Source organism: Sinohyriopsis cumingii, chromosome 2 (genome assembly GCF_028554795.1).
Source record: "Sinohyriopsis cumingii isolate HCF-2022 chromosome 2, ASM2855479v2, whole genome shotgun sequence".
Classification (NCBI taxonomy): Eukaryota; Metazoa; Mollusca; class Bivalvia; order Unionida; family Unionidae; genus Sinohyriopsis; species Sinohyriopsis cumingii.
Genome location: NC_142962.1, coordinates 152429646 through 152446934, shown reverse-complemented (window position 1 = coordinate 152446934; position 17289 = coordinate 152429646). Strand labels below are relative to the sequence as shown.

Here is a 17289-nt window from a genome sequence, read left to right as displayed (position 1 = left end):
TCATTTGTTTCCCACATTTCAGGGAAGATGGAATGTTTAGCTTAACAAATGAACAGATTTGCATCACTGTCATGAACAATTCTGCAAAGGTTTAGGTTGAAGTTTGTCTACTCATATTTCCTAAAGCCCAAGAAGAGTTCTGTTCATATCTGGAATGTTTCACAATGGAACAAAGACATTATTTCTGCAACACACTTGCTTATCCCATTGACTAGGGGTCAAGGTCACAGACAGCAAAGCTCTGCACAAAGGATTTTGGTTGAAGTCACTCATTCACCTGTATTTCCTGTAACCTTCAATTGATTCTGTTTATACCTGTTATATCTCATTATAGGTATTATACAGCTCATGTAGTTTTGTTTCTCCATGCATCATAATAGGGCTGGAAGGAGCCTGATGTGTTCTCATGAAAAACACCATCCTGTTGACATGTTGGAGTTCCAGTATTTTGAATAAAGTGAATTGTCCCAGACACCATACATCCCTGTGGAACTATGTCTCATACACCACAAATCCCTGTGCAGCTATAGCATAGAACTGTCTCATACACCACACATTCCTGTGGCACTACACCACAGAATTGTCTCGTACACCACACATCCGTGTGGAGCTATAGCATAGAATTGTCTCATGCACCACATATCCTATAGCAACAAGTCTTGATGGAGTGATTAGTAACAGGCACAACTAACAGTTGCAAACCAGTGTACATACTCTGAGAAGGGCAAATATTGCAAATAAAATGTTTAATTAAATTCTCCTCTCAATATTACATATTACTGAAACTTGGAAGTTCATTGGCTGTAATCGAAGACATTCTGGTTCATTTACTGTACCATTTACTGGAATATTTACCATTATGCAATATTTTGTTTAAAATTTTTTTTAATGTGAGCTTCAAAGAACTATTGAAACATCCAAAAATTCAAATGTTTAGAAACATTCTTATATGTTAAAATGTGGAACATTTAGAAACAAAGTGTACTGACAGTGGTAAATTAAATGTCTGCCCCATGTTGAACAGCCCTCCTTGAAGGCAATAGCAGGGCATGACAAGCACATTAAATGCCTGCCCCATGTTGAACAGCCCTCCTTGAAGGCAATAGCAGGGCATGACAAGCACATTAAATGTCTGCCCCATGCTGAACAGCCCTCCTTGAAGGCAATAGCAGGGCATGACAAGCACATTAAATGCCTGCCCCATGTTGAACAGCCCTCCTTGAAGGCAATAGCAGGGCATGACTAGTACATTAAATGCCTGCCCCATGTTGAACAGCCCTCCTTGAAGGCAATAGCAGGGCATGAGAAGTACATTAAATGTCTGCCCCATGTTGAACAGACTTTGAAGGCAATAGCAGGGCATGACAAGCACATTAAATGCCTGCCCCATGTTGAACAGCCCTCCTTGAAGGCAATAGCAGGGCATGACAAGCACATTAAATGTCTGCCCCATGTTGAACAGCCCTCCTTGAAGGCAATAGCAGGGCATGACAAGCACATTAAATGTCTGCCCCATGTTGAACAGCCCTCCTTGAAGGCAATAGCAGGGCATGACAAGCACATTAAATGCCTGCCCCATGTTGAACAGCCCTCCTTGAAGGCAATAGCAGGGCATGACAAGCACATTAAATGTCTGCCCCATGTTGAACAGCCCTCCTTGAAGGCAATAGCAGGGCATGACTAGTACATTAAATGCCTGCCCCATGTTGAACAGCCCTCCTTGAAGGCAATAGCAGAGCATGACAAGCACATTAAGTGCCTGCCCCATGTTGAACAGCCCTCCTTGAAGGCAATAGCAGGGCATGACAAGCACATTAAATGCTTGCTCCATGTTTGACAGTCCTCCATGAAGGCACTGGCTGGGTATGAATGAAACATTATATGCCTGCCCCATGTCTGACAGTCCTCCATGTAGGCACTGGCTGGGTATGAATGGAACATTATATGCCTGCCCCATGTTTGACAGTCATCCATGTAGGCACTGGTTGGGTATGAATGGAACATTATATACCTGGCCATGTTTGATAGCCCTCCATGACACTAGCAGGGCATTGCTGGTACAGTATACAGTATATGTCTGCCCCATGTTTAACAGTACTCCAATGACCAATGGATCTCAGTGACCCTGATCAACGTATGCAGTTTTAAAAACTAAACTACAGAAACAAAGTGCAGGCCCACAAACTCTGGTAATGTTACATGTTCTACAATTAAATTTTTAGGCAAATTTATTTTCCACATACAGTCAGTGACATTGAATTTTGTCATTCTGAACCAAAATTAATAGTTATTTTTCTTATCCAAAGTGTAAGGCATCCACAAACATTGGTGAAGATACAGTGTCGAGACTTTAAAGTATTTGACATTTTTAGCCACAATGACTTCCTGAAATTTGAACCCCAAAATTGATGGTTTCAACCTTGTTCCAAGTGCATGCCAAACACAAAGAGTAGCAGGACTGAATGAAGAAGGGAAGCATGAAAAACATGCATGCATGGATGCATGCATGCACACAACACATACACATGTCTTGAAAACCCACTTAAAAACAAGCAAAAAACAATCAGTATGTTTCCTGGAGCAACTTTTCCTTAGAGCTAGATGGATAAAATTATGCCATAAAAACATTTAAAATGCAGGAGCTTCTTTGGGTCTATGCCCAGTGAGCCCCTGCCATGGTTTCCATCCCACAGGCTACTGTTTAGCCCAGGTCCATGATGTACAATTAAGGCTAGTTCTGGTGCTGCATGGCAATGAATTACAGCTACATGTAGATTGTCACTAATTATATTATCCATTGTTAAAATGAAAATGTATGCAGTAAAAGAGAAGTCAATGAATGATAATGATAAGGATTACAAATGGGGGCAAAACATGTGGGTATGTGCAACCTCAGCATCATATGATAAAAATTATCTACAACTGACAAATTAAATATCAGCCAAGTGTCAAATGAAAATAAACATATTAAAATACTGACAACTACTTCACAACTATGCAGAAGAGAATACTCAATACTTATATTTTCACAAGACTTGGCATTCTTTCTTGCCCCACCCCCCCTTAATAAAAGTGAATATTGTGATAGGAAGTTCTGTATATATCCCTTAATTAAGAAGCAAACATTTTCTAATCTCAAAGTAAAATTAGTTCTCTTCGTAAGCATGTCTAAAGTCAAGCATCAACAAATTATAAACTTAATGTTAACAAACTATGCTCTTAGCTATAGTAATAAATTTACATGGATATCTGTTAGACTGGTCGAGGAAATTAATTATAGTACTGGCCTGAAGACTTACCAAACATACAATTCACAATACAACAGGTGAAACAGACAAACAAATGATGCAGAAAGATCAGGAAATCATGATGCAACACAATCAGGCTACAAGAGAAAGATTCAAGTCTTCAAATCATGACGATTTCCCCTTCTTATTATTCATTTTACCAATAAATTTAATTAAGTTTTATGACTGACAATTACCAAACTTTGGTTATTAACTGCTCAATATAATTTAGGACTTATACAATGATCAAGTAAGACAACTTCATGTAATATAAATGACATCTTTCTCAAGTTGGGATCTGAAACTAACATCTTGTGATGCTAACTATGTTAATAGTTTATACCAATCTTGACAAAAGCTGTATAAGTTTTGAGTTCTGAATGAAAGTCACTGAAGCCAGGTACCTGTTACAGTATACAGCAGGCTCTACTATATAAAACTCCAATCTGACTCAATGTGTATCACACAACCACGTGAACACAAAATGATATAGGCACTGATACAGTGTACCACTATTAACCTAATGAAGTAAGCATGTGTCTTGCATTTCCATGTGAATATTATACAATTCTTGCATTTTCTATTATTATATTTTAAAGGCAGTGTTTGTCACTTGATATTTAACTTCTCACATCAAATCAAATTCCTTTTTAACCATGATATAAATTTTAAAATGTGATACCTACTTTCCTCTCATCATGATGTTAAATTGGTGGGTTCCATTGTTTAGAATTGCAGAAGGAATACACATATTTTAAATTAGTAATAAAGAAAAGATGACAAATTTGACCTAATATGCCTGTACTGAATACACAAGATTCTTTTAAAATTATATTCTATTGGCTAAACATGTAATTGCTATAAAGATGATTATTCATTTAGCATCCAGTCAAACATCTCAGTCTTTCCACGGGTGGCCTAATGCATTGGCTTTTCAACTGTCAAATCACTCTGACATCTCCCAAACCTATCTGCAGTGGATGCACATCCATGGAATCATGATGGGGATATTCTGGATATCTGTCCCTCCATCTGCAGTGGATGCATGTCCATAGAATCAGTGGGGATATTATGGATATCTACCCCTCCATATGGTGTGGATGTATATCCATGGAATTAAAGTGGGACCATAATGCATATAATATCAAGCTTATTAATATAACGCTACATCACTGCATATACAATCAAAGCTTTTTATTTTGACAATTACACCTATATAAATGGACCTTATAAGAAATTCACAAAAAATCATGTGTAACCAATTCTTTAAAAAAAAAATAAATGCTGGTAGCTGTGGTAGCTCAGTTGGCAGAGGATGAGATTCGCAATCCAAGGGTTGTGGGTTCAACACCCACACTGAACATCCCTGGCTGGCTGCCTTGGTGTGTCATTGGGAAAGGCATTTAACTGCCATTTCCCCAGCATGATATTGCCAATAATGCCTTAAAAGAGCTGTTAAAACCAACTGGAGTCCCTCGAACAGCCTGACACTTAACTGGGCAAAAAGAATTTACAGGAATTCAAGATTATACCATAACTTCCTTTCAATATTCTAGTAGTGAAACCATCTTATATTTGTCAGCAAAAAAAAATAAATTCAAATTAGCTGCTGTTGTACACATACTGGCTGTCAGCTTGGCAACATTTTCATTGAGGAAAAAGCAGACATCATCATAAGTCTTTTGTTGACAATCCCATGATATTCATGGAGAGTAAGACAAAAAGATTTTTAAGGCAGTTAAAACAGCAGCCATGCTGGACGTATAACTGGCACCTTTTTATTTAGGACTTTGTGCCGCCCTCTCTCTCCACCCCCCCATTCAGTATGATCCATTTAGGGGGAACTGTGACAACAAGATTTGTAACAGTCATTGTGGCAGCCATATTGGCACCATTTTCATTTAGGACCAACCAGGTATTATAAGAAATCTACTGGTGAAAACCCCATGTTCATACAGCCATCCATTTGAAGAGGTGTAGAATCATTTCCACCATATGATTTTCCATTCAGGAGGAGCCACAATATGAGTCTGAAACTGGCTGCTATGGTGGCCATCGTTTTCATTTATGACCAACATGACATCACAAAAAGTCATCTTGTGAAATCCGAATACTAATATGACCTTCTGTTCATGTAGAGTTGTGAAAACAAGATATTTTAACATGGTTGCCATTGGGGTTATACTGGATGTCAGATCAGCACCATTTTTATTTAGGACCAGCTAGACATCATAAAAAGTAATAAGATTCTCAAAATAGCCACAGTGGCAGCCTTACTTGGACATCAGATTAGGATCAATTAAACATCATAATTAGCTTTTTTAGTGAAAAACCCATTTTGACAAGACTGAATCAGGAGTAGTGTTAACTAGATTTTGAAGATAGCCATTCTGGTAGCCATATTAGACATCTGATCAGCACTATTTTCATTTAAGTTTGGTTTTGTGTGCTTAATGCCATTTTCCAGTATATGGAAGGCTTTACATGGCAGTCAGTATATCTGGTGGGTGAAGAACCCCAACAAGAACCACCAATCCATGGGAAGCTACTTGCAAGCTTTCTCACATACCCACACTAACCGAGCTGAGTCTCAAACCCATGCAAAACTGAGGCAAGATGCAAGTCATCTGTAAAGGTGAGCAATTTAGTCCACTATGCCACCTGGGATGCCTTTCAATTGGAGCCAACTTGACATCATAAGAAGTCTCCTGATGAAACTTAATGTCAAAATGACTTTCTGTTCAGGATGATTAGTGATAAGAATTCAGGATGGCTTCCCTGGTGACCATATTGGATGTCAGATCAGCACCAACTAGACATCATACGAAGTCTTTTAGTGAAAATCCCATCTTGATATGACCATCCATTCTGAAGAGCAGCAATAATAATATTTTCAAGATGGCAACACTGGATGTAAAGGCAATGGAGTAGAAATAAAAAAATTCACCAATATATATATATAATGTAATGCATACACACACTCATGCATACATATCCAAACACATATAAAGAGTACAAATCGTATCACAAATAAAATCAGTCCTTTCAAGTGTATTGGATCCAGCAATGGATAATGTCAGGGATCGACATAGATAATGAGCAGCAGAAAACTAGTTTAACTACCCTAAGTGTTTTCCACTCTCAACGGGGTTTTGTCAAAGGCAAAATTATAAACAGAAACAAACAATAAACACAAAATAAAATGCTGAATTTACAAAAATGGATCTAACAGCAGTATTATATAAAAACTGTGCATATCACACTATATTAGTCTGAACTCTGATGATAAAATCACTGTCATCAGTGTTCAGATCAATAAAGTTTGAAAAGTTTTCAGTATGCTTTTAATTACATGTTCCTTACACCTTTCCCTGTTATATCATGGGTTCATGGTCCATAAACACTGGCAAGTGTTGGAGTTTAAGTGACATAAGGCAATAGGTTAATTATGTTTTAGTGCACTGTAAGAAGATTCACTAAGCATGCAAAAGTAATTAGTGACTGAAGTGTACTCTGGTTAAAAACATGCATGGCAGTGAGAACACAGGACAAGAGAGCTGGTGGACAACAATGGTTTTCAAATTTACACTTTGTACTATATCTGTCCATACAAAACACTCAGCCAACTGTGAAGAATGTAGATCCAGATCTGTTGTTGCATAATGTGCCAGCAGATCTGAATCTACACCATTCACTCATAAGTAGAACTATAACAGCATAGACCTTGATCTGCCAGCACATCATGTGATTACCGAATCTGGGTCTATACTGTTCTCTCTAAATCATAATGCATTAGAATAAAATATGGTGAATGAGCATCAATGGATTAAAAATGAAAGCCTTCATGGCAGAATGCCTTCAGTAAAATTTTGCCCAAATTCTGCATGAGGGTTTTAAATCACTGAATAGTTTCTCTATTATTTTTGTAAATTACAGTCATATTTAATAAAGAATCAGCAAATATATATATATATATATATATATATATATATATATATATATATATATATATATATATATATATATATCTGAAAGACCCTTATATCAGGATTCTTCTGACAAACTGGGTTAAATTCCATTTTGTGATTTCAGACAAGTTGCTAAGTAACAGTGGCTATATGTGATTGTGGATCGGCTTCATTTTGCAAATCTGACAGGCTGTCATGTCAGGATGCATTCCAATAACTCGTTCAAATTCCGTTTAACAGTTCTGAGAAGAAGTAATTGAGAGATTCTTCTGTTTTAGTAACAGTGGTCATATTGGACAGAAGATTGGTGACACAAAATTTAAAAGCTAAGCTGCTTTCACTCAAATTTGGTCAGATTCGGTTTGGGCTTTGTGACACAATGCTTAAAGCGAGGGTTTTGCATTGTTAGTAAATGCAGCCTAGTTGACAGTGAACTGGCATCTGTACAATCTTGAAAGTGCTATATGCTAGAATGCTTTTTGTCAACACTGGTCAAATTCTGTTCAGCAGTTTGTAAAAAGTCATTTAAAGGTTTTCATACTTCTAGTAACAGTGATCATATCTGAGGGCTGATCAGTATCATTTGTACCAAATTGAAAGCCCTTCATACCAAGATGTTTTCTTTCAAACTCTGGTCAAATTCTGATGAGTGGTTTTTAAGAAGTCATTTAAAGGTTTTTCTAATTTTCAGTAATGGTTCCCATATTGGCTGATGGAACAGAACAAATCTGAAAGGCCTTGAGGCCAGACTGCTCCTATACAACCATGTGCTAATTATTCAAGTGATTTTTCTTAGAAGAACTTGTAAACAGCAACTGTAAACAGATGAAACACCAATGAAGGACCATACCATTAGCTCACATGACATTACAGCCAGGCGAGTTAAAGAGAAATAATTTTAAAAACACACACCATCAAAAACCCAGCTCAAAATGCAATAGCCAGCAATTGTCAAAAACTAAATCGCATGTTGAAATGACAACTGTAAAGAGTTTATAAATCCTTGTAAGATCAAATAAAAATATTATTAAATGAAACAAAACAGAGACATAAAGGATATGTATACTTTTTGAGTAAACAGACATAAATATTTCATGAGTAAAGTGAAAACATTTTGTATTGTCATGTCCTTCATGACAAAATAATGTTGCATCTGTATTTTATTTTTTTTAAATTAAGAAATGAAAATCCTTACAAGTAAACTTAAAACATTGCTGCCAACCTTCCAGGCTCACAATTAGTGAAAATAGGGATAAAAAGTCGTTAATTTGGACATGAATTCGTGAAAAATACCATGACAATAACTCCATCGACTCTGACTACTCTGACCGTCAATACTACACTATATCAAGTTCGCAAAATAAATATAAAACACTACATATATGCAGAAATATTTATTTATCAAGACATGATACTGTGGCAGACTTGAACTTCCTCAACTGTTTGATCGTAAATTTGTTTTCTCAACAGTTCCGACTTCTTGCCTGCTGGTTGATCCTGGGGACTAAAATTGCTGACAAATTTTCTGCAACTAAGAAGGACCTAAAGTCGGTCTTATTTTTCCTCACTAAAGAAGATACTCTTTCACTGTCACTGTTGCTGTGATGAATGCACAGGAGCTGCAGCATTTTTGGTTCTTCCACAGGAAAATTTGGAAGCGATTTTCGAGTCTGGGAACATATGTCAGAACAAATGTTTAGCATGGTCTCCAGCTGATAAAGGTAGATTGTGTTCAACACAAGAAAACTCACAAATAATGCTTAAGCATTGGTAGCCTGCGGGTCTTCCGCCAATGGTTTAAAATATTCCAGAGCTTAAATCTGCAAATTCTTAATTTTCCCAACTTCTATGTATTTTTTGCAAACGACATTCTTCCTCACATCGTCTCTGCGATGGCACACTGAGTGCAAAAAGCATGAATGAATATCAATGTTTAATGGCAGAATGCACGGCCAATTTTTGATATATTCCAAATTAAACTTCACTTTTTGAGTAATACATTTCTTTTACCTTGGTGGTGAAGACATTTTCAAAATCTTACATGCGATGCTGAACGGTAACTCGAATCAGAGTTTTGATGCATGCATGGAGCAAATTTCCGGTTAGGCCCCAGTTTTTCTCAAAAGCATTTGTAAAACTACTCTTATACATATAGATTAAAATAGGCTAAAATGCTTGCGACCGGGCCAACTGTACTAATCCGCTGTAGATCTACTAATATCGTGACCAGCAGTACCGGACCGTTTTGGCAACTGTGAATATCACGACTAGCGCTTAACGGGAAATCAGTTATTTTATTAAAGATTTAAAATAATTGAGGATCGGAAAATTCGTGAATTTTTGTCTTATGGTGTGAATCTGTGAATCGCTGAAAAAGTCGTGAAATTCACACCAAATTTCGTGAGGGTTGGCAGCTATGTTACAATCATTAAAATCCTTTGCTACAAATTTTTATTCTCTTAAGTCTGTCAGATAAAATCACTCTCTGATGTTTTTAATTAGCCCACCCCAACAATATCAATCTACACTGAAACAGGAATTTTAGTGAGGCCTTGGCAAGCTGCAATCTAGTTCAGTAGCAAAGACTGCACCCAATTTTTGACTTTCGTTTAATTTTGGTTTGAAATCAACACTAATCTATGTCCAATTTATTCATCATTTTCAAACACGATTGTAATGTGCTTTAAGATTGCTACTTAAAAACATTTATTACTATATTTAGTCAGGATTATCTTTCTTAAAAACATGTACTGTTTGATGTATTTACTGTTTGAGTATATAATACTGTATGGGTGATAAACAATAACAGTTCATGCAAGTTTAGTTGTTGTTGTGGGATGTAACGCCATTTTTCAGCACATGATAGGCTATGCATGGCGGCCAGTATTAATGGTGGAGGAACAACCTGGGAAGAACCAGCAACCCACGAGAAGCTACCGGCAAGCTTTCTCACATACCCACATTGGCCGAATCCTAGACTCAAACCCACACAGACAGAGGGTGAGATGGCAGTGATCTGTAACAGAAAGCGCTTTAGACCACTCGGCCACTTGGGACCCCCTGCAAGTTTAGTTACTAACAGTTTAAATGATTGATGTAGAAAACTGATTATAAAACAGTTAATCCCTGAAGTCAACCTTTTGCTGTTCGGAGTTCATTTTTAGGCATTTCTTGATAGCACTTTGCTGACTGCATAAATGTACACTTGTACACAAATGACACATTTTAAGATCTGTTCATTCTGATGCAGAGGGAGAGAGAGGAAGGGACAGAGAGAAGGAGCAGAGGAATAATTACAATGAAAGAGCCTAAATATGGCAATACAGGTTTGAAAAAATACACAACAGCAGATGTGTTTCCTAAATGGGAAAATAAAGTAGTTCCAAAAGTGATATCACCACTGTGGTGATAAAGGTGGTATCCCCATTGTGGCAATATCACTTTTCTCCCACTCATATGTCAATATCTCACATTGAAATATATAATAAAAAGGTATATGAACCCTTAAATAAGTAAAAAAACACAAATGATGTCATATGATTTATACAAATCTTCATGAAGAATGTCGTAACACATTCAAACTCCAGTCTTACTAGATGATGATCTAGATAGATAGATAGATGAATAGATTACCTCAATTCGCATTTGATCTGTACCCAACCAGGACTGCGCATGAAAGAACATGGATGATACCACTTTTCTATCACATCTGTGCATGAACACAATGTCTCTAACCACAAATGTAGCACCTGCTCACTGCAAAGTACAATGGCTTTGTAAAAAAAACAAAGTAAATCCAATTCCCTGAAAAAAAGCTCCTAGTATATTTTTCATAATTTCGATCAGTGAACTACATAAGATAACACGCATGGGAAAGGACATTCATAAAGCTGATCCAGGTCTTCAATGTACCATTGTATTAAAACCAATTTTCTTCTTCAATGTAGAAGTACTATTGTATTAAAACCAATTTTCTTCTTCAATGTAGAAGTACTATTGTATTAAAACCAATTTTCTTCTTCAATGTAGAAGTACTATTGTATTAAAACCAATTTTCTTCTTTCAGTAACTGTGACAATTTGACTCAGAATTGATAGACTTCTTCCCTACCACAAATGCAAGCAATTTACAAAGTTTGGTATCAGTAGATGGTAGGAAACTGTAAGTTACTATGCATGAACAAACTAAAAAATGGACAGATGGACATCATAATCCTCTTCTCCCCCAATTATGTGAAGACTTCTACCCAACAACTGTGGCTTTAGGTGATGTTTAGCAGCTGGCTGCTCATGCAAGTACATTTTATAAAGCATAATTAATCTATGGCGGTTGACACTGACTATAAAAGATGGGTGATCCCTCACAGCAGAGGTCATTCAAAAATCATGTTTAACTGCACTGCTTATACTGATAACATAAAACAGTCTTTTGAAGGGACTGGTCCTCTGCTTTTACAGAGTAATTTCCCCAAAATTTTGGAAGTCCGTTTTTTTTTCTTCTAACTGCCAAGTGTTAAAACCATCTCTGATATCCCTGAGTGTTCAGATTTCAAAATTAGCTACCATGGTGGTCATACTGGATACTAGACACTAATAGAGAACTTTTGGTGGAAGCCCCACGCAAATATGGCCATCCATTCTGGAGAAATCATGACAAGAGTGTCAATATGTTCATTGTGGCAGTCACAATGGATGTATGCAGCGAACCATTTTCATTTCAAGTCCTTAGTGGATACCCTTAGGCAGCATGTGCATCAATTCCCATGGTGTAGCAATAACAAAAGTTTCAAAGTGGCTAACACAGTGGCCATAATGGATGTCACATTGCATTATTTTCTTTCAGGTCCTACTAGACACTGTAAGAAGCCTTATGGTGAAAACCCACTACTGATATGACTTTCCATTATGCAGATTCTGTAAAAAGATTTTCAAGATGGCTGCCATGGGTTGCTATGTTTGTGGTCAGCTTGGTACCATTTTCATTCAGAACCAACAAGATATCATACTATCATAATTAGTACTATGGTGAAAACCCCATATTGATATGACTTTCCATTTAAGAAGAGTAGCAAATAACAATATTTTTAAATCGTTGCCATGGTGGTAATACGTAACCCCATATTGATATGTCTTTCCATTTAGGAAGAGTAGCAACTAACTACATTTTTAACAAGGTCACCATGGCAACCATATTGGATGTCAGATTGGCACCATTTTCACTAAGGACCAACCAGACATCGCAAGAAATCTTCTGCTGAAAATCCAAAGCTAATATGACCTTCCATCAAAGAGTTGTAATAAAATGTCAGTTTTCTTTGAAATACCAACTCGAGATCATACGAAATCTTCCACACGCTATGACTTTCTTTCAGGAAGAGTAACACCAATAAGATTTTCAAAATGTCTGCTGTAGTGGCCATATTGGCTGTCAGATCAGCATCATTTTCACTGAGGAGCAACCAGACATCATATCAAGTCTTCTTCTGAAAACCCCAATGTTGATATTACTTTCTATTCAAGAGCATTGGTGATAACAAGATTTTCAAGATGGCTGCTGTGGCAGTCAAAATTGGATATCAGATCAGCACCAACTGCATTTAGAACCAAGTAGACACTATATGTCTTTGAATGAAATCCCATGCTGACATGGCCATCAGTTCCTCTGAAGAAGCAGAAAATTATTTTCAAAATAGCCACTGTGGTGGATGTATTTGATGTATTTGAGTAGCAAAATTTCATTTAGGACCAACTAAACCTTGGCATGAATGTATGTGTAAAGTTTCAGGGCAATCCTCCAAGTAGTTTAGGAGGAGTAGCAATTAATAAATTTGTAGTAATAGATGGATGGATGGACAATATACAAAAGGACATCCCATATGCTTTTCTCATCTATGACCAGTAGAACTAAAAATACTGACTATGGCAAATTTTAAGCATCGAATGGTACTTCTATAATAATTGCTTGACATGTATACCAAGTTTGGTGGAAGGCCCCCCACCCCCCAGTTATGCTCCAGAAATGAAACATTCACAGAGACAGACAAACACACCAACAGATAGATCCCCACATGTTATATACCTAGGGAATAGTCTAAATGTTCTTCCAATCCTGCTTTAATAGCCATTGTACTGACAAATGGCGCATTTAAGATTTCAATGGTTATATTAACCACTGCTGATCAATGGCAAATATTTCAATATAACTTACTGGAATGTATTAACAAAATACTATTTCTATCCTTGTTCATCAAGATGAAGTCACATCAATAATCATACAATTATAAGGGAAAACAAAGACAGCATCATCTATATTCCCTACCTGATCAAAATGATAGCCAAGCCACAAGGCATACCTTGATTACTAGTGTGATATTAATACAAAGTTCCACTGAAATATATTTAATGGCTTTAAAGTTCTGCTCCAAAATCAAAAATGTCAAGGATGGATGGAGAGACTGAGTGATAAATCAAAATACCAAAATGCTCAAATTTTTAACTGACCATTTAAATAAGGATGCTCAGGTAGTAATGTAAGAACTCAACCACTGTAAATATTTCTCAAACTTTAACTCTTGTCAATTTTACCATTTTACTATAATTACATACAAATTCCTTCTTAATTACTATAATTACATACAAATTCCTTCTTAATTACTAAAATTACATACAAATTCCTTCTTAATTACTATAACTACATACAAATTCCTTCTAAATTACTAGAATTACATACATACAAATTACTTTTAAATTACTTTAATTACATACAAATTCCTTCTTAATTAATATAATTACATAAAAATTCCTTCTAAATTACTCAAATTATATACAAATTCTTTCTGAATTACTATAATTACATACAAATTCCTTCGACATTACTATAATTACATACAAATTCCTTTGAAATTAATATGCATGGCCTCCTACTCTTAGCTGGTGTCATACTGCATCTTTCCAAGTCAGGTTTACAGATAATGTTGTAATTTATGTTCTACTAAGTCACATGACATTCACACAAAATTAAATTATAATTAACAATTTTATTTAAAGGCAAGGTACTTCTTTACTTTTAGTAATTAAATTTTAAAGTGTTGCAGGAGAAAAGCATCTTGGAAAATTTATTTTAAAAAATTTAACAAAAAAAATCAATATATAAATTTTGAATTGTATGTAATAGCATAAAATAATAGCATGAAATAAAATACTGCACAATAAACATAGTTAAAATCAGTTCAGAAATATGGCTACCAGAGCGGTGAAATGTTTAGTGAATTAATCGCAAGATCACATCATTAATATACATGTAAACATATTATTAAAATTCTTCAAGGTTTTGATGATATAAACCCCAATCCAATCAGATTTTATCAAAATCAGTTCACAAATATGGCTACCATAATAGTAACAAACTCCACCAATCAAATTATACACACACACACATATATATATATATATATATATATATATATATATATATATATATATATATATATATATACATACAGTGTTTCCCTTTACACACATCAGGGATGCACACTGAAGAAAATTGACACACACATTTTGTTGCCATGCATTTTTTTGCTGCAAAGGATTCGTATAAATCGATCAGGATTTATTTAACATCCAATGCTTTGGATGAGGGAGGGCATTGTGTATAATTCGAGCACAGGTAGTCTGGTTCCCTGCTTCTTATGCTCCCTGTGTTGCACTCTGCTATTCATATAGCAGAGTGCAATGCAAAACAGCGTACAAAACAGGGAACCAGATGTTATGATAGAGTATCTTCCTCCCCTAATCTCGCGAGATCTCATGCAATTTCCATCAAGCTCATCAAGATGTCATCCAGATGTTTAACGTCAATGCTTGCTGCACTAACAAGTGATCATCAGATTAAAATGGCTTGGACTAAGAATCATTAGCAAAGAAAGTGAAAGAAGCTGAACACAAAAGAGTAACTGTGGATTTAACTTTAATGAAAAAAAAATGGAATATGGCAGATCAAGGTGGGTTTGTTTACCCACAATTTTACACCCCTGGGGGATACACTGTATTGATAACTCACTAAAACCAACTCCGTTACTAATGAACAAGTGAAACTAGTCAGTGTCCACACTAAATCATAATGACAACATTAGTCAATGACAGCATTCTGTTAACATGGTTTTAATTAGACAAAGTCCGTAAAGGTGACAATGTCACTCAAATCTGGCATAGATTTTAAATATAATGTATACAACCTCCAGGAGAATGATTGTCTCACACAATAAGTCCAAAATGAAAGTTGGATGGTCCAATCTGCACACTAAAATGGCTTGGAATGTTGGCGGTAAAATGAATGATGTTATCAGTACAGCAGTAAAGCTAAAAAACTATCAACACCTGGCGGTGGAAAGGAGATATAATGGGTAGGAGTTATTGCCCTTTTCTATATGAGATGGACAGGAAAAGTTGATTTTCGTCTTTTAGAAAAACTGGATTCACGAGGTAGCATAATATTTCTCAGGTAATGTGATTGGGAAACGTATCTGAAGGAGAAATGTAGGAAAATGTAGCTCACAATAATATAAGTCACTGACCTATATATTGTCACAGTATTGGCAATCATGTATTCTGACATGTAAATAGTGCATCCAGATGTCAATTTATGTGAATCTACAGGCAAATGGTATTTGAGAACCCAACTACACACAAATATTAACAGACAACCATTCCGCAATCTGAATGAATGTACTTAAGGAGAAAAATGGTACATACTTCAACCCACAGCAGATAAGTGACCTGAACTTGACATCCATCTGTGCATGACAAGAATCGTGGGATATGTTGACTGCTTGTACTGCCTAAAACAGACAAAATCTTAAGTCACAACTTAAAATATATGGCAAGTGTTAAGTATATGTAATTTAATTATCTGCTTGTTAGTTTTAAACCATTTATTATTCCATTACATGCTATTTATAAGATAACTTTGTCTACTGGATTTGACCTTTTTTCTTCTTCAGAAATTCAGTTCAGTTCTGTCCGACCTGATTGTTATAATATAGAAACACTGTATCTAGTTGCTGACCTTGATTCAGAACCAGTAAGGGTTCTGGTAAACAACTTATTTTTTTTTGTTTTTATTATTCTTTCCCAAAGTAAGAACCATTGATTTCAGTTAAGGCCATACTGGGAGTACATGATGTTAGGCACGTAAAAAGCTTCTATTTTGTTCTGGAAGGGTGACCATATGACCCTCATATGGGAATCTGTTTTGCATCTTAAATTAGTGTATAACTTTTTTCTGTATAGAATTTGGGCATTTGGGCTCTAAACTACTGACACTTAAAGGTGTTTTGTTATGACCAGTTTCAGTTGAAATTTTATTTTACGGAATACAAGTGATTCTTTTCCCTGGAAATGTATAAGTGCTCATACAGAACTCTTGGACGAAGACATTCAACGAAATTTATTTGGAATTCAAAACTGGATTAATTCTTTCTGTGATTCAACAAGAAACTGTTGACAAAACAGCACTTTGAAGGTTGCAACAGATGTCATCACCTTCTATTTGGATTTCATCTGGACTTGAACTCAGATTCATTTAGGACTTTTAAATAATAGGACTTCTATTTTTTAATTCCTGGATTAATTTTAGATTTCATTCATAAAACCGTAAGTGATTTTTCTCAATTTTACCTTGTTTTTCTAGGGAAATAAATTATTTATTAAATTTTACAGATTTTTTTGTCTTCACTCCTTTCTGTTACGTTTTGTAAGAGCCTAAACACATAACACAAGAAACTGTCATAATAGCCGACTGAGCAACAGTGTTGTGACACCTGAATAAAATTACATGATTCTGTATAACATGCACCCAACTGCGGTCAGCACAGATGCAGATTTGCAATCACAAGTAGCTACTCATACTCTACACATGAAAATCACAGATGGAATGTATGACAGATCTGCAAACACAAGTAGATGCTCCATACATCAAAATCACAGAATGTTTAACAGATCTGCAATCACAGGTAGATGCGCTACATGTGAAAATCA

General features: G+C 35.8%; 1 protein-coding gene across 3 annotated transcripts in view; it reads right to left on the bottom strand.

Annotated features, from left to right (window-relative positions):
* The window catches only part of LOC149806102 (small G protein signaling modulator 3 homolog), a 105385-nt gene that overhangs the window by 12185 nt on the left and 75911 nt on the right, over positions 1-17289 (bottom strand). For all 3 annotated transcript variants that reach the window (XM_089950996.1, XM_089950994.1, XM_089950995.1), the window contains exons 18-19: positions 16006-16091; positions 10889-11011 (exon numbers count right to left, since the gene is read on the bottom strand). In XM_089950996.1, coding sequence (XP_089807122.1) covers positions 10889-11011; positions 16006-16091 — 209 coding nt within the window. The remainder of the gene's footprint in view (positions 1-10888; positions 11012-16005; positions 16092-17289) is intronic.